The 20,709-nt window shown below is 34.0% G+C and overlaps 1 protein-coding gene across 2 annotated transcripts in view; it reads right to left on the bottom strand.

Annotated features, from left to right (window-relative positions):
- LOC118204085 (fatty-acid amide hydrolase 2-like) overlaps positions 1–20,230 on the bottom strand; it is a 37,230-nt gene extending 17,000 nt beyond the window's left edge. The window contains exons 1-5 of one of the 2 annotated variants that reach the window (XM_085820428.1): positions 20,096–20,230; positions 15,021–15,203; positions 14,279–14,498; positions 9,646–9,855; positions 8,545–8,664 (exon numbers count right to left, since the gene is read on the bottom strand). In XM_085820428.1, coding sequence (XP_085676554.1) covers positions 8,545–8,664; positions 9,646–9,855; positions 14,279–14,498; positions 15,021–15,203; positions 20,096–20,107 — 745 coding nt within the window. In that variant the 5' untranslated portion in view covers positions 20,108–20,230. The remainder of the gene's footprint in view (positions 1–8,544; positions 8,665–9,645; positions 9,856–14,278; positions 14,499–15,020; positions 15,204–20,095) is intronic. The other variant, XM_085820435.1, reaches the window with a different exon arrangement.
- Positions 20,231–20,709: the final 479 nt, after the last annotated feature.

The raw sequence follows: 20,709 nt of genomic DNA, 5'->3' as shown, positions 1-20,709 counted from the left end.
CCATTTTGATATGGCGTATGCCAAGTCCAGTGCAAATGTTTTCAAATATTTGGCTAACGAATTGTTTAACGTTATCGCTAATGGCTTTTATCGGTGCACCGTATTTTAAAATGTAACTGTGTAAGAATGCATCTGCGACTGTTTTGGCTGACGCGCGATTAAGTGGAACAATTTCTGTCCATTTTGAAAAATGATCTACAATTACTAAAAGAAAACGATTTTTATTTAACTCACTCTGGGGGAAAGAACCAAGAAGATCTATGCCTAAAATTTCATTTGGAAATGTAGCGCGAATGCTATTTAAGTACCCGGCCGGGCTGTAATTAATATCATTTATTAACTGACATTGATTGCAGGACCTGACATACGCAGTTACTATTTTGTATAATTGCGGGAAATATACCGCCTCGCGTACCCTTTTTAAAGTCTTTCTGACCCCTAAATGACCCGCTGTTTTCGCGTCGTGTAATTCCTTCAAAATGCTTAATCGAAGCGAGGCTGGGATGACTGGTTTGTACTCGAGATTTTCGTTTGTTGTTTTCGTATAAAATAATAAATTATCTATTATTTCATAGTTTTCACTTTATTTCTTATCGCATCGATATCTGTGTGCTCAAAGCTTTCGAGGTCTTTCAAATATGCATAGATACTTCCAAATTCAGGATCAGCTTTCAATTCAGCAATAATTGTTTCTCTAGAATCTAAAATTTTTGAAGTCAACACAGTGCATTTGAGTTCATTTCCTTCATCGTCCAGTTTTATACGAGAAAGCGAGTCAGCTACATTGTTTTCCTTACCCGGTTTATATTTAATTATAAGATTATATTCTTGAAGTTTTAAAGCCCATCTTATTAACCTGGACGTTAGGTTTTTCCCCGAGTCTACCAACAGCCGCATGATCCGAAAAGACTGCTACTGGCGCTTTGCCGAAATAAACTCGAAATTTGTGTACAGCCATTAATACGGCTAATGTTTCTCTCTCTGTAGCTGTATAATTCCTTTGCGTAGGGTTCAACGTTTTACTAAAAAAAGCCAAAGGATGGCCATTTTGCATGAGAACAGCACCTACAGCATAGTCCGACGCATCTGCTGCAATTTCCAGGTTTTCGTCCCCCTCCGGGAATTTCAAAACAGGGGCATAGATGAGTGCTTCTTTTAACCTTTCAAATGCGGTATTTGCTTCTGCTGTCCACGTGAATTTACTTTTCTTTCTTTTAATTACTAACAAAAGTTCAACAATATTAGCAAAATCTTTTATGAATGACCGATAATAAGAACATAACCCAAGGAAAGAAGAAAGTTTCTTGGCGGTGTTGGGAGGTGGGAAATTCTTGATGGCTTTTATTTTTGAATCTTGAGTTTCTATACCCTTTTACGAAATTTTATAACCCAGATATTTAAGTTCTTTAGTTGCGAACTTGCATTTTGAGGCGTTAATTGTAAGACCGGCCTCTTTTAATAATTTAAAAACCTCTTCTAGGTCTTTAATATGTTGTTCCAACGTACTACTCGTTATAATTATATTATCTAGATAGATTAAAGTCGATTTTCCTAGGACAGGCCTTAGAACAATGTCAATAGCTCTCTGGTATGTTGACGGGTCCCCACACAACCCAAAGGGCATGCGTAAAATGCATAAGTGCCCGATTTTGTTATAAACGCGGTTTTATGTATGTCTTCGGGTCTTATAGCTATTTGATAATACCAGACGTTAAGTCCAACGTAGTCATGTATCTCGTAGACTTAATCTTTCTAATAATTTCCTCTATAACCGGCAAAGGGTAAGCTGGGAATTTAGTAACATTATTAAGTTTTCTGTAATCGATAGCAAACCTCCAAGCCCTTTTATCCGAAGGAGGAAACTCGTTCTTTTTCCAACATAGTACAACTGGACTCGCGTACTCGCTATTTATGGGCGTTATTATCTGCTTCTTTAACATTTCCTGAATGTATTCTTGGATGATTTTTTCTTTCTGCTTATCATAGCGGTAAGGTTTAGTCCTACAGGGTTTCTCGGCAGTTAACTGAATATCATGCGTAACAATTTGACAACTACCAGGCCGTTCTGAAAACAAGTTTGAAAAAGTACTCACCACTTGCTGGATGGCTTGGCCTTTCATGGTCATTCAAATGGCTAAGGTCAACTTGCGGTTGTTCCACTGGTTCCACCACCCTCCGATCCATCTCCAGCACAATAGAACTTTCCCGAAAATTCATTTTGGCCCTCGCGGCTTTTAAAAACTCCATACCTAAAATAAGTGGACTTTGCAAGTTTTTTACTACAAAAATTAATACTTTAAGGCTTTCGTTTTGAACCTGTATTTTTAAAGATAATTTTCCAATACATTGACAAGTTTGTCCTTGCGCTGCTATGATTTCTGTGTTTTTATTTTTAAATAATCGTAACCTATTAAAATTCTTCTTAAAAAAAGTATCACTCATAAAATTACCTTCTGCTCCTGTATCGATGAGGGCTTCTACTGGTACATAGCCAACCAGGACTTGTATGATCGGCAATTGTGAGTTTTTTACGACGACCGTATTTAAGTATCTTCTTGAGGGTTTTTTCGAAACTTCCGGGGTCTGGACCCTCGCTTTTACAGGCCCCTCTACTTGCTTAAAGCTTTCCTTTCAACTCCTGCCTTCTGGGTACGCGGACGGTTGTTTTCAAATTTCCTTTTTGGGCTTTGACCTTCGAGGTTGGATGAATTAGCTTGATAGCTCTTTCCCGCATAAGAGCGGTTTGCATTTCTGGTCTGCTCATTAGAAGATTGCCTTCGGATACTTTGAGAATACGATGCCCCTCTAGCTTTTTCCGCTATTCTGCGATTTTGGAACTTGACCGCCAATTCGAAGAGCTCCTGCAATGTGCTTGGGTTTCTAATTTCGAAGTAATCTTGAACAGCAGGTAGCAATCTTGGTAAGATTATTTCAATAATCTCCCCGTCGGGTTTCTTCCCATACAGCATATCCGTCAGTTTAATTTTTCGCAGAATAAAGTCCGTCAACTCTTCTATATTCCGTTGATAAAAACTATATAGTTCGGCTTCTAGCCTTGCTCCGTCTTTCACTATGGGGAAGGCCTTTAATAACGATTTTTTGAAATTTTTAAATGTATATGTTTGGCCTCCGAATTCCCCTAATAAAAATTTGCCTATATTCTTCCATCACAGCGAGGCGTGTCCTCTTAGTGCAGATCTGGCAATGACAACTTTTAGTCTTTCAGGCACAGGGTAGAGCTGGAAGTGATTTTCGAGGCCTTCTAGAAATATCGCCACCGAATTTTTTCCGTCGAAATTGACGTTTGGCTTGATTGACGCTCTCATCGTCTGGACCAGGTATCGAAATCCTTCCAATTGGCTTGCCATTTCTTGTTGTTGTCCAGCAGCTTCCATCCATTTTTCTTCCATTTCAGTTCGACAAGTGTTCGGGCGCCAATGTAATGTTGCGCGGCCCCAACCTGCACGCAACAGTAGTGGTGACTGCTATGAACTGGAAATTACAGAATGTCTTGAGAAGAGTTTAAATCCCTTTTTATTCAACTTTAGAAATTACAGATGCGTGCTCTTGACTCTCACAAAGTACGCCGACCCGGCAGTAAAATAAAAATAAGAAACTAAAAATGAATAATAACAAGTGACTACCTACGAGGCTCTCTAAACGTAACTAAAATAACCGCGTTCTAAGATACCGCTGATATTTCAGCAAACTTCTGAATATTAAGTTTAAAGATTCAACTATCTGCCGAGGCAAGCACACAGGCCGAAACGCGTGGTTCTTCAATTTCTACCTAACCACCTCCACGCTCGTGAAGCAAGAAAGCACAATTTCGAACTCGTTTCCCTTCTATTTAACTCAGATTACTTCCGCTGACAATTTGAATACTTTGCGCGTTCTACTAAAATTTACATACTCTGGCATTGGCAATTCCAGGGGAAAGTAAGGCTTGACAAGAAAGATAGTTTAAACTTAAAATAAATGTTAGTTAAAATAAATATAAACCTTACACAGTAATTCCAATTCAATATTTGTGATTTTTAGCTTTGCTTCCCGAACTAATCCTAGGGGCTTAATTACTACACTGTATCTAAATCGTATGTTCTATACATCTCTGAAGTTTTCGAAGATATCTCCCAATATTAATATATCCGATTTTACATATAAATCTGTATATTGACGCAAGTTTTCAATCTCAAACTCATTCCATGTTCTTTCTGATCTCTCATATTTTTCATCGGTGAATTTACTTTCATTTAATATATTTTCGAATTTATCTTGAGATGGTAATTTTGTTTCTTTATATCTTTCTTCGGAAATCAAGCAGTTAATTAATACGTTATTGTGTAATAAGACTATTTTGCACCAGAATAAAAACTTGAACTTTCTCTAAACATTTCCGGTATAAGATTTTGCGATAAATTATCAATACTAAATTATATAAATTTAAATGAATCTATAAGCTTCAGAAGAAAATTCTCGCAGAAAAATTACTCTTGAGTTTATTATCTTGGCGCACTTAATGAAGAGCTGGTGATATTCGTTTTTTCCTTCTCTTTTGAGTTTCAAGTAAAATGCTTGTTGTAACACCGCTATTACATCCAATTTCCGAAGCTAAATATTTAAAATTTCATCTTTGATAATGTTGACAGAAATAAAATACAGCTTACGAAACGTTCCATACAATAAATAAGCTGTTTTTAAATTGAATATGATAATTAACGCACTAAAATGGAAAAAAATAATTTATCATATAGTTTAATGGGAATAATAGATTAAAGAATTCTATTTACAGAATTCGTCTCAAATCATAAAAAGCACGGGGAACTTAGGAGGAGTCGGAACCCCTTATACCGACGATGTTAAATTGGCCATTTCTCGATATACCTTTTCTCACACTCTGCTGTAGATACCACTTGAAATTTGTTTAATTAATTGTTTTAGAGTAATTTATAGAATATTGGGTACTTTTCCATTTTGCCGGCACGGGTGATAAGTCGCCAAAAATTGTACAACCGATGCTAAACGGACTATCCTGGCTGGTAACCTTCTACGCCTCATTTTCGGAACAAGTCGCAGCCCTTTCTTATCAGATTGATTGTTTCTTTCAAAACTGGCATAGAATTAAATAGAATTTTTACCAGATAGTTCAATTTTATGCCCTACAGCAGATTTTGAGAAAAGGTACATCGAGAAATGGCCAGTTTAACATTCGCGGTAATTAAGTCAATTAGGATACGTTCATCCGAAGGAAAAAATATAGAAAAGACAAAGTCAAGGGTTAAATTCATCAATTCTAATGAGAATGCACTAGCGAAATAAACTTCTGAGTAAGCTATTTTTACAAACTGAAATAATTCTTGTATTTAAACTTGTTTTTCAAAGGATTTAATTTAAGATTTAACTTGAAATTAATGCAGATAATTACTGAGAGAATTAGATTTTTGTAGCGTACTTTACGTGAGAAGAGATCATTTGGGGGTCACATGATATGAACCGGTGAATCAGGATGTTGAACCATGAGAGCATAGTAAATTCTTAAAATTAATGTCTTTTTACAAATTTATTGTCTTTATTTATTGTTTTTCTACAAAATTTTAAACGATATTAAAATGTTTATGCCTTCAAAATAAAAATTCTTAGAACTAACATTTGTTAACATTTTTTATGCATATACTTGTGTGTTGTCGCCAATAAAGTATACTTGGCGAGATTTGCGCCGGCGAAACGGAAAAGTACCAAATATTGCAAATATTGTATTAGGCATAGTAAAATTTAGCACTTTTCTCACAAAAGAAAAAAAAAAAAAAAAAAAAAAAAAATTGTGAAAATATTTTTCTTAGTTTATCACAAAAAAACTCATTTCAATAAAAATTAGGAAATATAATAAATAAGCCATAAAAATTTACGTACCTGTGAGTAGTTCGTGAGAAAGGTACATCGAGTATAAAAAAATCACGTTTCGGAAAAAACGCGTTTTTATATGAAAATCCTCATTTATCAAAGCATTCGGTGATAAATTAAAACTAGATTTTTTACAGTTATAATTTTCACAGAGATTAAAGTATGGTATTTTTAGAAAACTAAAAGTGTAGAGAATTTGAAAACTCAAAAATCCCAAATCACCATTTTTTGAAGATTTTTGGCCTTCAACAACACCCTTTAAATTACGAAACCTATTAATTTAACTGCACCGTCAAATTTAATTATCTTTTTAAACGTATCATCGACGTCCTTCTGTTGGATTATTGGCCATATGAAATTAAAGACGAATTCTGTTAACAGAATTCTTAATCTATTATACCCGTTCAGCTATATGATAAATAAATTTCCTTCTTTTAGTGCAATCATTATAATATCCATTTTAAATAAAAACATAGCGTATAAACTCCTTTTTACTTCCTTTTACGAAGTAAAGGAAGTATTGAAATCGGGAAAAATTTCGGCTATCATATTTCAGCCGCTCTCGAAGCACTTCAACGATATTTTTGCGTGACATCTGTACGTAGGGGCAGAATAAAGGAGTGTTTTTACCAAAAAAAGGATTGTAAAATGTACTTAAAAATGGATTCAGAAGATTTTCTTTCTTGACGTCTGTACGTACGTATGTAATTAATCTCGCATAAGTCAAGGACAAGTAGCCGTAGAATGCGGAAATTTTGTATATACAACTACTATAACATGTAGTTGTGCACTTCCTTTTTCCGTTGCAATCGGTTGCTCCAATCGTATGTATAGTGTTACGAAATATACAAGAGCGGTAAGATGGCTTCCCCGCAAAGCAGTTTTAGGGTTGCCATAAAATGGCAAAGGAAGGCATGATTGCCACATTTGGCAAGAAATCGCCCATTTGGCGATATGCCATGGACGGATGGAGAACCTTCTAAAACGAAAAAACGAATTCTTACCGGTTTAGCCCAGAATGTTCTTAAACACAAGCCGAAAGCTATATAAACTCTACTGGTCCGCAGTCAGTTAGTAGAGTGCCACGTCGAGAGGGCGACATAGAGTGTGTGCCTCGTCTGGAGTGCGAGATAGTTAGTATCGATTGGTGTCTTGGTGTCTGTTATAACAAGTCAATCCCTGCGGAGTCTATCGAGTTGACAACCGGGTAGCGAGTGCCGAGTGGGTCGTCGAGTGCATCGAAGAGTCTCTTATTGTATCGCGGTTAGTGCATCGTCGAGAAAGTGTGTTGAGCTCCGGGAACGACTGAACCGAAGAGTCGAGAGCCGTGCTCTGTGTGTCGTCGAGTGCATCGCGAGTTGTAGCGTGGAGAGATTCGAGATTACGTGGAGTTCCGAGAACGACCAAGCAGAGTCGGGAGCTGTACTCTGGTGCTTTGCAGTGAAGCTGTCTCCACCGTTATTGCCTGACAGTGTCGCTGATTGTTCCAACGAGTTTATAGTAGATCTTCGACGACTGTAAAAAGTGACTTTGGAGCTGTCCTGATTGATATTGACTAAATAAAGTGTGTTTCGATACTTCATCCAGTGTCGTCGTTATTCACTCCAAATCCACACGAACCCCGTACGAACGTGAAGGAAGAAAATAACGTAACAATATATTTCAATCGTAATATACATATATATATCGTAGTATACATACATACTCGTATATTCCCATTCTGTTACCTGGCTCGGTGATCTTAGTTTTTTATTCTTATATGCTGGTAAATTGTGAATTTTTGGCTTTAAAAATGATTGAATTATGTAGTTTTTATGCTCCGGTTAAGGATTTTATGCCTTTAGTTGATCTGCATGCAATTGTTGTATAATTATCAAGAATTTAAAACTTTAAGTGGACAGTTATACCTAACGAACCACCTGAATCTACATTTGAAACTCGGTAGAGTAGTGAATTAAGTCAGCTACTCCATCTTCAATGGCTTTTTGTCGAGTGGGACCAAAAGTTTCAGCTTTGCATACCGAAAATTCTGCGTTTTTTGCCATTGTCCGAATTGCTTTGTTTTGCGTTGAAACTTTAATTTTAATTGTAAAAATTGTTTTTTAAACTTTTTTAAATGTATTTGGCGTTTTCTGTTTTTTTGTATTTTACAATTTTTAATGAAGATGCTTTGAGTGTCTATGTATTTTTGCTTTGCTGCGAAGTGAGAACTGAATTAATTGAATGAGAAATACACCTCTAATGAAATTTGAGGATATAAGTTTAAATGAAATGCAGCAAAAATGTGTATAATTTAATGGGCCATACAAGGAAGTCATATGGTGTTCACATCAGATTTTTTAATCGTATTTTATTAAATACTCACTTTATTGAATTTATTATTGCAAGGTATATTTACACGCGCTTCAATCGCGATTGGAAGAAATCTATAATTGTGAAAGAAAAAAAGATTTTAAGTTCTTTAAAGGAACCTAAAATTTTAACTCTCTTTCAACAATTAATTAATTTCATCTCAACTCTTCTTATTTATAATTATAAAGGGTCGGGTTTAGTCAGATTTAATTTATAAAGAAATCATCACATTATGATACCCAGTCATTTAAATATGGATATTAATTTTATTATTTGCTTCCATTAGCGTACCTGATGACGGCTTGTGTCCATAGATTCCAGAGAAAGAGGATGGGATCCGAATACTTCCCGCTAGATCGGATCCGATGCCCATAATGCCTCCAGCTGCTGTGATGAGGGCAGCTTCACCACCTGGGAAAAAACGTGCAAATAAAAGTGTATAGTAATACATAACCTAAAAAATCTTTGCGCCAAAAGACCGGCCAGATTATAACTGATATGGCAGACTAGGAGAATAGGAGTGTTTACAAATATTTTATTTCTTCAATTTTGATGGAATGATTTTTGGTATAAATTTTAATTCGAGAAAATCTTGAGAATGCTTTTCAAGCTTCTATTAATAAAAGCGGTTGCTTAATATTATAATTATAACTTAAAATAATTGTCACCCGTGACAATTATTTCAAATTTCACTAAAAGTTAAGATAAACATTGCCCTATTTTCTTTTTGATTCATGTCAGAGATATTTTCTCAGACCTGAAGGTTATGCAAATATGAAATATGCGCAGGGTTTTAAGGACTTGCGAATATTAACTGTGCATACTTGCGAATCTGCTATGACTTGACTTATAGCTGCTGTATTTTTTACCGCAATATTTTATGTTATATCTATTTATATTATTGTTTTCCATAACATTTTCATCTTCCATTTTTTCTTCTACGATGTTTTCGTCCATAATCATTTTTCGGAGGGCACCTGTATTTAAAAGAAATTGTATAAAAAAATGTTTGTTACTCCTGAAGTTTTCAAACACTCAACTTATATCACGAAACACCAATTTCAAATTCCTTCCAATTAAACGATAACTTAAATGGCGGAATATTAGTCCCAAGTTTATTCGTATTAAAAACAAATTTAAATTTTGTAAACTGCAGCAGTACAGAACATATCCAACTTACTGACCAATCTGTGATAATTACAGGATAATAACGTGCATAATTCTAAACGTAATTGCTCTTTTTTTTCCATTGGCATGACATTTTAGACGTTCAATTTCTAATTAGCCATGATAAATAGATACATTAATGCACCTCAGAGTGAGTCGGACATGAATGCAGGAGTTACTAATATTATGTGTTATTAAAATGATAGTTTTCTTTTTTTTTTTTACCTGAGCTGCCTCCAACGGTTCTTGTGATATCGTAAGGATTTTTAGTCATCCCAAATGCTAGGTTAGCACTCTCCCACCACATGCATAGTTCCGGTACATTAGTTACCGTCACTGGTATGGCCCCAGCTTTCCGGTACGAGGCAGCCGTGTCCGAGTCCCTCTCTGCTTTCCTGTCTTTAAAACGAACTTGTCCGGCTGCTTGAGTCAGGCCTTGTGAGGAAAGATTTAAATTACTGTTAATCTATAGGGATTTTCTTCCAATAAGAGCAAAATTTATAAGAATGAAGTAATTTTACGAAATACATTCCATATGTTTATTATCTCAAGCGTGTAAAAAGTAAATTTAAACTGCATGTCTCCTAAATTTCCAAATACGTATTATAGTAAATTTATGCAAATGTTTATATTTATTTGATTATATATCTCTTTTATGGATTTTGTGGTATAATGTACTTTTTCACTCATTTATTTCAGTATTTAACAATTTTATGCAATATTTTCTATATTTGTTTAATCGAATTATACCATTGTTTTTATTTGTAAGCTTAATTTCATGTATTATGTTATAGAACTTGTAATTCTGAATCTATAGGCATTTCAGGTATTAAGATAGCTTAGTTAAAACCTGAAATACGAACCGAAACTCGTCTGCGAAGCTTGGCAACATTCTAAAAGCTTCCGAAAAACGCATTTTAAAAACCTTAGGAAAATAGTTTTCTTGAAGCTTCCAGAAATGTTGAGCTCTTTGTACTTTTGCGTTTAGTTATATTAGTTGAAATTGTGCAATTCAAAGAAAAGCGTGTGTGAGCTTGTCCTTATGGATTACTGCTTTGAACTCTGCTGTGCTAATTGTTGTCGTATTTCATTTGTATGACATATGCATAACAAACCCACGAGTATTACCGTGACAAGTAGCACAAGTTTTGTGCCTATCATTTGATTTGAGCCTTGAGCACAATCTAGGAAACAGCAAGTTTTCTACTTAGTCCGGCAGCAGTTTTGAGAAAGAGAAGACGGATCCGAGGGTCTGTCGCCCGAGAAAGAGCACCTCTCGGGACGGATCCGAGGGTATTTCGTCATTAATCACTATCCCGTTTTTGCTTTGAGGGTGATATTGATAATTTGGGGTATTTTTCGCATGTAAGGGAGAAACTGCCATATCTCTAATGTTCTTCTTGAGTTGTTTACAGTTATTACCTTGCCGTACGATCAGTGTTTTATTTCATGGATTTATTTTTAAGACATTGACATTTTATTTATTTCAATAGAGTGTTCAATAAAGATAAATTCCAATTAAACATTTTTACCAGTAAAGTAACAACTTTTTTTTTTTTAATTTTTTACCTGTAATTCCGTAAATAACAAATACAAATATAATACATATATGAAGTTTTCCTTCTGCATGCAGACATTTCTAAATAAGATATCCAAAACACATTTCTAATACATATATGACGTTTTCTGACATACAGACATTTCTAAATCTTCAAAATCAGCTCAAAATATTGGAAGTCAATATACATATCGGTTGACTCAGAACACAAGGACAAGTTTTAAGGGATGATAAAGCACATTTCAATAAAGTTATTTTATATAGGAATGAGCACAAGTGAAGCGTTAAAGCAGTGGCTGAGGAATAAACCATGAAAAGGAACATAAAATAGCAATTACTTAAGCATCATTATCTGTTCTTCTTTTTCAATTTTTCTTCTTTTTACAACTGTTGTTCAAAATTGTGTCCAATTATATTAATACATACTTGGCCCAATCGATGGAGTAATAGTCATACAATTTCAAAAATAGCTGGGGTATTTCAGCAGATGTGCAGAATATTCGTGAGACAAACAGTTTAGCAGCGTCAAGTTTAGATGAAGGCGTTCAGATGTCCGTATAAGAATTAATCCGTAAAGACTCAGTAGAGCGATCTGAGTGATCAATGGACTAGCCCACAATGGCTAATTCATTGTCCTTACCCCAAAGGCTCACCCAGTTAACTGGTCTGTAGAAAAGCGTCATGCATTGAAAGAGACTGGACCCTTATCATAGTGAAATCATAGTCTCTTATGATCGACAACTGGAACACTTGAAACAATTCTGGTAAAGTCTCTTTCAGAAAAATACGATAACCTCTGTTATCGAGTAGTATTATAAGCAAATATAGATCAATCAAGAAATAGCTCAGAGTACCAGCAAACACATTCACAATGAATCGTTCTCGGAGAGTACGCGGGTTTGAATCTGCAAAAACATGATAGCTGTTCACGTTTAAGACATTTTTATACTAAAATTCATCTCATCTTTGAATAGCACTTGAACTAAGAGGTCCGCTACAATGCACTATTAAACAAAACTGGCAAAATTCCACGCGCAGAGAACAATTTTTTGTTTTCAAAGCTTGAATTACCTGAAAATGAAATGGGAATAATTATTCTTCGTTTAAAATCCTCCATATGGTAAGTTGGCAGCATTGGTGTACATCGATTGTCCAAGTATGACTCACACCTACTCGAAGTGCAATAGCCCTTCTACCTGCATCGGGGTTCTATGTTACAGGAGGTTCAAGATGAGGTCATCCTCGTCTGAAGGGATATCATTTAGCCCTCGGTTGACTCGATTTTTGTCTACTGATGTCAAAGAAACTTGTTTCAGAAAATGAACCGTGTAATTGCTTTAACATTTTGAGGTATTAATCTATTTAGACGGTATTGCTGATACATCCCGCAGCATTGGTATGCCGTCACTGTTCGGAACTTCGAACATGCATGTCTGTCTGAAAATACCACGGCGACAGTTCCAAAAAGCGTATTCACGCAGAGGCAGAATGTTGTCGGACAGCAAAGACATCTATTATTCTCTATTGGTAACAGTACAAGCCAATCACTCCATCGACTCTGCGAAGCAAAGACATCTATTATTCTCTATTGGTAACAGTACAAGCCAATCACTCCATCGACTCTGCGAAGCATGTATTTATGATTAGGGATCGACGCAATTTTTAGAAGTTGTTGCAAATAAAATTATAAAGCAGCACTTGCAAATGATGCTGTTATTAGTGATTTATACTTAACTTCCTGCTTTATTTCTTTGTGTCTGCATAATATAAAAATATTTGTCTACTCTCCTTTAAAATCTGTTTCATAAGTTCTTAATCCATTTGCATTCAAATACGCAAGAAATTATGAATTAAATACCATAATATGAACTTGATAAAACGATATAACGTTTAAAGCGTTTAAAGTTTGAAATTCATATAACGTTTAAAATTAAGGATCATACTTGCCTGTTTCTCTTCTGATTCTGTGTAATGCAACGTGAAAAATCTAAAGACAAGAGCTATGCCGGAAAAGTAAGAATACAGAGGGAAATAGTATATTTAACATTGAGTAAATGGGTATTTCGGTAATTTCGCTAGATATCACCAAGCTGAAAACAGTTTTTAGCTACTTATTTTATCTCCAAATTTGGCGAGAAATCGGCAGAATTCTCCAAACTTGGTGGCCATGTGGCGACATTATGGTGCGGTCCCTTTATCACCGTAATAGGTATTGTAATTGATCACTATATTAGTGCAACTGTAATTCGACCGTCATATTGCTTTCCAGTAATTTCGTGAAGCAGAAAATGCTAGAAATATCTCGGCGGCCGGGTGAAAACTATGTAAGGCCAGAGAGTAATTAGTTGTTGTTGTTGTTGTTATTGTTGCGTGTTGTTAGTTCAGCGGGAGTTTGGATTAGTGTTTTCTTTAGATGCGCTTTGCATTGTGCTGTGATTAACTTTCTTGTGGTGTAAGTGTAATTATTGATTGTACTGTGCGATACTGTGAACACTTGTACAAATATTTCTTTGGAAAATTCTAGAGCTTTGAAATATTTCTTTTGATAAAAATAATATTTTTGAATCTATAATCGGACCTGTGCACATTCCATCTATTACGAACCCGTGCGCACGCAACAGTATGTTTAGCCAATTATTAGATAAGTGGTTATCTATTCAAAGATGGATGAAATGGGAACATAACTATCGTTGAAAATGATGACAACGTTTGGAAATATGAATTATGCCTTATTCGTGAACCTTTGTTCACTAGAAAATGTGAAATACCCATTTAAAGTAAATTAAAATAATTTAATTCCTTTTTAAGGAAATATGGCATTAATTACAAATTAAACCTTGATGATGAAGAGAGAAGTGAACTGATTAATGAAAATTATTAATTATGTGTTGCAGATGGAATGCAATTGGTTCAGTCTTGGATGGAAATTATCCGGCGGTTTTTAATATTCCACGAGAGCTGAAAATAATTCATAAAACAGCAAATGTAAAAAATTTCTTATTTTAATAACAATTCCTGAAAACTAAAATTTTTACAATTCCTTGAATCAGCTTTATAGGCACGTCTGCGAAAATAAAAATAACTCTAAGCAGCATACCCTCTTCCAACATCCCGACAACATTTTATTGTTATATAGCGCCACAATGACAGAAATTTTTAACCTCTTGAAAAAATCATTCAGCTTGTGGATATACGCACATGGTAATATACTGGATACGATGAGCTAAAATGTGAAAAACAATGTATCTGGATACATGGTAAGATACATATTTTGAAAAGAGACAGATTTATCATCCTCACCTTTCACACCGATGGATTCTTTGCAAGTGAAAGGTACTCCCAGCAAAGGAGTGTCTCGTGCGATATCTTTCTCAGATTTTTCACCGCTGGCCAGAAAATGATCTACAGCTATGGCATCATTAATGGCGTCCACGTACCTCTCGTCCACGACAGCGTTGATAATTGGTTGGACTACTTTGATCCGCATAATATATGCTTTCATAACTTCCTCGCAGGTTAACTAGAATTGAACCAGCATAAATACTGAAATTACATAAAAGGTATAATTTACTCCCTGTTTATATCAGTTTACACATTAAGAATAATTATGAGGTCTTGTCAAGAAAACGGGATCTATACTTTGGCATTAAGACATTTTTAATTACCACTTATTTTTAGAATCCGAGTCTTTACAGACCTTTTCTTTTAGCATAAAAATTATGCTGCATTGTTTATAAAATACACTGTATTTTGTTAATCTTTTTCTTAATTAACATTTCAGAAATGCTATTTAATTTATTAGTTAATACTGCAAAAATCATAATTGTAGCAAATAATATAGAACAATTCAACTGATATTGACAAGTCATCTTAACGTATACTTTTAAACAACTCGATGCTCAACAATAAATTATTTTTCTATGATAATCCACTTCATGTGAAACACTGTATGTGTTTAAATAGACATTAACTTAAAAATGAAAGTGTTCCAAACTTCAAGTGAAGAAAAAACATCTTTTTGTTAAGAAAAAGAATAGTTTACCTGTCTCTTTCGAATCTTCTCAGCGAGTTCTGTGGCTGACATGAGAAGAATTTCGTTATCTATTGGTGGCAACTGTGGAGTATTTCCCATGAAGATACTATATAAGACATTGAGGAGTTTATCTGACAAAGGACGAGTCAGAGTCAGGAAGACTCTAACAAGTCCACCGAGAACTCCAATCATCTAAGAAAGATAAAAACAAATAAATTACGAATTATGTGCATCACTATTTGATAAGCAACTAAGACATGTCGGCAAACGAGAGTTTTTAGAACATATTCCTATCGTGTACGAAATATATTAGAATTAATACATAAAAAATAAGTATTGTGCTCCGTTTATACACGCACTTTATCCTTAAGACACTTTTAGATCCATTTTAATGAATTCAAATTCTATATACGAGTTACAATCACACGGGTGAGGGAAATCATATAAAAGTACGAATGGTAGACTGTAGGCAATTAATGAAGCAATCATTTATGTCCCACAATTTAGCTCTAACAAAATCACTCTAAAATCATAGACATGTTCTTACAGACTATGCCCACCGCACCAGTGTGTCACTCTGTAATCTGGCGTATTTTGACTTATGCCCTACCTTTCCGGAACCCAATGTGGTAGATAGTTATTCAATCTAAAGGCAACTTGCGCGCGTGTAATAGTTACTAGCTAGATCAGGATAACATCATGCTCAATCGATTCGCTTGCAGAGTATTTTATGTTAACCAAGCCATTATCTTGTGATTTTTTAATTGTTTTTTCATTCTGACTTTTCGTAAGTCTCCATGTAAATGAATACATATATTTAAGAACAGAAAGCTTCTTGGGAGTTAGAAGGAATGCTTAGGCAACGACCCTAAGGTAATACTTAACTTAGAGTTTACGCAGTCCTTAACATTAGATCGTAACCTAGTACTTAACCTTAGACCTAAACGTAGTAATTTGATTGATATTTTAAAGTTTATTCATTAGCTTTTATGCTAGCCAATTTGTTGTTGCATTTAGTTAACGCTTATTAGGTTTTTGCAATGTAAATCTCCAGCACAAATTACTTTAAATTTTAATTCCGCATTTATGTTGTCTAAAACCTTGTAAGTAGCGGGAATTAATAAAATTAATATTAAATCTATTTTATTATAGTTTCCTAAATTAATATTAACTCTAATTTAAAAATTATTACTAACTCTATTTCATAATTAAGTTTCTAAATAATTACTTTAAATGTAAACTTTGCATCAATTTTATTTAGAATAAGAAATTTTAAAAAAAAATTCTTTCTGTGTATCAAAGAGTGCGTGCTATTCAGAATCTGAGCAACCGAGATCTTTTTCACAGGCAGAAACAACTCCTCTCCTTCCCCACAATTTATAAAAATGAGCAAATTACAGCGTATTTGAATGTGGTCGTGCTAGGCTGCTATTACATATCCATTTGCTTCGGATACACAGCTGTTTCAACCAACTTTTCTGCCTTATTGACCACTGAAAGAAAGACGCGCGATTTTTTCCTTCCTTTTGCAAAATGTTGTAAGTTCTTCGTTTTCAACAACCAATGAACTATTAGCATGGAATTCCCTATTATCAAACGTCATTTGTAATGGAGAGTTAGTTTCTCTTTAACATGGTAACCCCCAAAGTGATCCGTTGTGATTGCCTATTTTATATCATGTGACAAAGCAGAAAATTTGTTCTAAACAGTTGTTCTTTCAAATGTTTTGAGTGTGTAATACGATCATTACAGCATACAACTAGGTTATAGGTTGTGTTAAAGCATGCAAAAACAGTTGGTGTTTACCGCTGCATTAATGCAAATTATTACTATTTTTAAAATTAAGATAGACGAATTTTCTGTTTCAAACATTACACTATACATTTAGTTGCTGTTGGGTTTAGATGCAGACACAACTCAGACCAATATTTCTTTATTATATAAATAGCGCTGATGCATCACTGATATAGTGGGCGGCCATCGCTCGCATTTTGTATTTTGTAGACACTCTGACCGGCTTGGGTTTCGCTAAGAAAGGACAAATTTCCCGATATTGCCATGAGAAAGAAGTATTTTCTTGATTTGAATGTCAAAATGCGATTGTTACTTTGTACCTGAATTTATGTACTTTTAATATATTGTCTTTATTTCTTGAATATATTTCCAAATGCATACATATATATAAATATAATGATTTAATTCAAGTCCCCGTAAAATAATTTTAACAATTTACATTCAAGTTACTTTAAAACAATTTTCGGAACTAAACTTCCTACCTCTAGGTTCACTCTTTTTAGATACTTCTACTAAAATTAATATTAGGAGATAATATAATTAATATTTCATTAGTATAATATATAGTTTCCTTTCCTAAAATTTAAATTAATGATTGGCTGAAGCAACTCACTGAATCATCAGCACTTCTCCATTATAATATAACGTGGATTAATTTTGAAATGAAGGAGTTTAGAGGAATTTGTTTTAAACAGTTACTATTTTAGGATAGAAAGGAGATACAGCCAAATTAAAATGGAGAATTAAGTGGCTGTTGCAAAATCAAAATAAGCAGTTTGATTTGCATTTTTATTTTATACAAACATTATGTATAAAGATGTAAAATATAAAAAATACGATGGGTTTCCTGTACGCGAACAGGCAGTCTCTAATTAATTTTCCGCAATTTCAGGATCCTCTCCTAGACCAGTACTTTCAAGAACATTCTGGCATGTTATGTAATGTCTACTGTAAATACAGGGTTCGCGCCATTTTTCGTCAGACTGCTCCCTGCTATCGTTGCTATAAGACCTTACGCTGCTCTATCCCTTCTTCTTCCCTTTGTTAGACGTCGAAGTTATGAGTCGAAAGCTTAAATTTAACCTTATTTTAATTTAAATCATTTTTGGTTATGTAATTTTGGAGAATCTAAAAGAATAATGATAATGGTTTGGAGGTAAGTGAAATTCTGCTGTGTTTTCAATTCTCCTGCCTTCCACTTCGCAACAACTGCATCCGGGTTCTAATGTGACCATATTGCTAAGCTTCATCATTCCCAATGCCCATCTACTGCAAATATCACACACACACACACACACATATATATATATATATGCAAAAAATAAGTATGTAAAAGATAAAATTTAAATTAACAGCGTAAATTAATTTTACTTCTCTATTCTAAAAATACTAATCTCTCTTTACATTACGTCTTTTCGAGATTAATCCATGTCATATGACCCTTACATAATCCTGATGATGTAAATGGAACTCAAACAGCCAATAATAATTTTACAGTAGTATTAATTATCCAATCAAAATGCATTGAGAACCAAAACTTGCTCAGGCTGAATTAAGATTTCCCACTGAACATAACGCATTCGCTTACTCTTCGGCCAAGCTGGACTGCAGTCTGCTGCTTCCTTCTTACTGCAAAGTTTCACGTATATATATATATATATATATATATATAATCGAAATAGAAATTGAAAAGCTAACATGTAATGTAACAAAATTACAAAAATTATAAAATTTACAACGCGGAAAAAGGTAAATTAGCCCAATTAGACTTCCAACCAGGCTTTTCAAGGGAAAAATTCGACATTCAACTATTTTTCCCTTGAAAAGCCTGGTTGGAAGTCCAATTGGGCTAATTTACCTTTTTCCGCTTTGTAATTTTTATAATTTTTGTAATTTTGCAATTTATGTTTTAATTATTTTTTAATTTTGTTTTAACTTGTTATGTCGATCTGTTTTTATATGTATTAAATTTTCACATATCACAACGATCAGATTAGTTTATTTGTGCATTCACATGTTTTCCAACATTGATTTTAACAGTTTTATTTCACGTGTAAGCTGTTTTTTCACTTAACTTTTCCATGTTAATATTTCTTTAAACATTACTTCTATGTTAATATTTTAAGAATACTGCGTTGAACTATTTCATGGAGCTACAGCTCCTGGTAACTTTTTAGCAAGCTCGCTACAATGTTTCTTCCTATTATATATATATATATATATTAATTAGAGAAACCATCTCCCGGAAAAATCATATTAAAAACCACTGCAGTTGAAAAATCGCAGTCACAATAGAAGTCAATTTCAGTTAAAAATTCATTTTAGAAAACACCCTGAAACTTAACATCCACAAATAGAGAACTAGAAAATTATGCCAAGTAGAAATGTTGTCCCTTAAAAATAGCTGCAACATTTACACATTTGTAAGACTATTCCTTCAAAATTTTCAACAAAACTGCTAAATAGTTCGCCATTTTTTATGCTTTAATTGGATATTTGTGGGTGATTATTTGAATATTTGGCTCTAGTTTTGTACTTTTATGTTTTAAAGGACAAAATTCTGTTTTTTAAGCAATTTTCTATAATTTTCTTTGGTAAATGTTTGCAATTGGGTGCCCCTTGTTTTTTGGCGATTCTTTATTGACGCCAAGAAGGCATAATTTCAAGATGGCCGCTACACAAAACCAAAATAAGAAGTCAAAGAACTGCACAAGTTCTGTGCCCATGTGCACATCGATCTATTTTCACTTAAAAAACATGAGAGAATTGCACAAATTAGGCATTGCGCACTGCCTTAACTTTGTCTATGTAAACATTAATATATTTTCATTTAAAAAAAGATCATGAAGCTAAAACAAGGTTAAAACTATCACGGTAACCAGAAATAAGGTAAATGTAACAAAATGTAACGAAATTTGTCGCTAATCGAAGGGGCACCCAATTCTACACTAGAGTCTTTTCTTATTTTAAAAAATATTTTATTGATATGAGGTTTGGGTTCGTATTTTCGGGTGTTTTAGGCACTTTATTATTTACTTATACTACCATAGTATATACGGCAAAAAACAGTTCAGATGGATTAGAGAGCGGTCAAAATGGATATTGTTATTGAAATATAATACCAGAAATTTTTCGCAATTGCAGTACTTCCTTTACTTCGTAAAAGAAATAAAAAAATGAATTTTGAAAATTTTAAACTTTACCTTTAAGAGAAAAAAACTGCTGTTTTTGAGCATATAGATATTATAATAAATATGATATAGAAGTATAATGTGGGTAAAGTAACTTACCCGATTTATCATTTTGAAAAACTACTTCATAAAAATGGACTTCCAGCGTGAAACAGCTTTCTTTCAAACTACCATTGGAAATAATGACCCAGAATATCCAATAAAGTGTCATAAACTTAGGTAAAACTGTCTTGATCGGAGATTATTGAGCTTATCATTAACTCGTCCGTAACCTTTAGCCTTCTAGATAATGTTGCACGCGCTTGCTGCTATCAGATAAATTAACGGCTGGCTAAATTCTTCCTATTTCTTACGATTCGGCAGTTAACGTCCCATACATATTTTAAACTTTCCTCTTATTTTTTTTAATTAGAGATAATAGAACGAGGTGAAAAAATGGAAAATGGGTAATATGTTCTATAGCTTTATTTTTACTTCTGCCTTGAGAGTTTTGGTCCACGTTGTAAACAGATGCTCTAAAATGGTATTTGATAGAACTCTCGTTAATGTTGTTGTAATATCAGATCTGGGAAAGTTTACCTAGTTATTTACTTGTTGAGTTGAAAAAGAATTTATGGCTGTAAAGCCGTATAACTGACAGTCAGAATGACTACCATATACTGGCAGCTGCAATGAAATTTGTAGAATTTTATCCTAAGTCGTGAATGAATGTT

Source organism: Stegodyphus dumicola, chromosome 1, assembly GCF_044657685.1.
Source record: "Stegodyphus dumicola isolate Sdum_Otavi_A_Nest chromosome 1, ASM4465768v1".
NCBI classification, from domain to species: Eukaryota; Metazoa; Arthropoda; class Arachnida; order Araneae; family Eresidae; genus Stegodyphus; species Stegodyphus dumicola.
The sequence above is the reverse complement of the archived record's forward strand: the minus strand, read 5'-3'. Positions and strand labels throughout refer to the sequence as shown.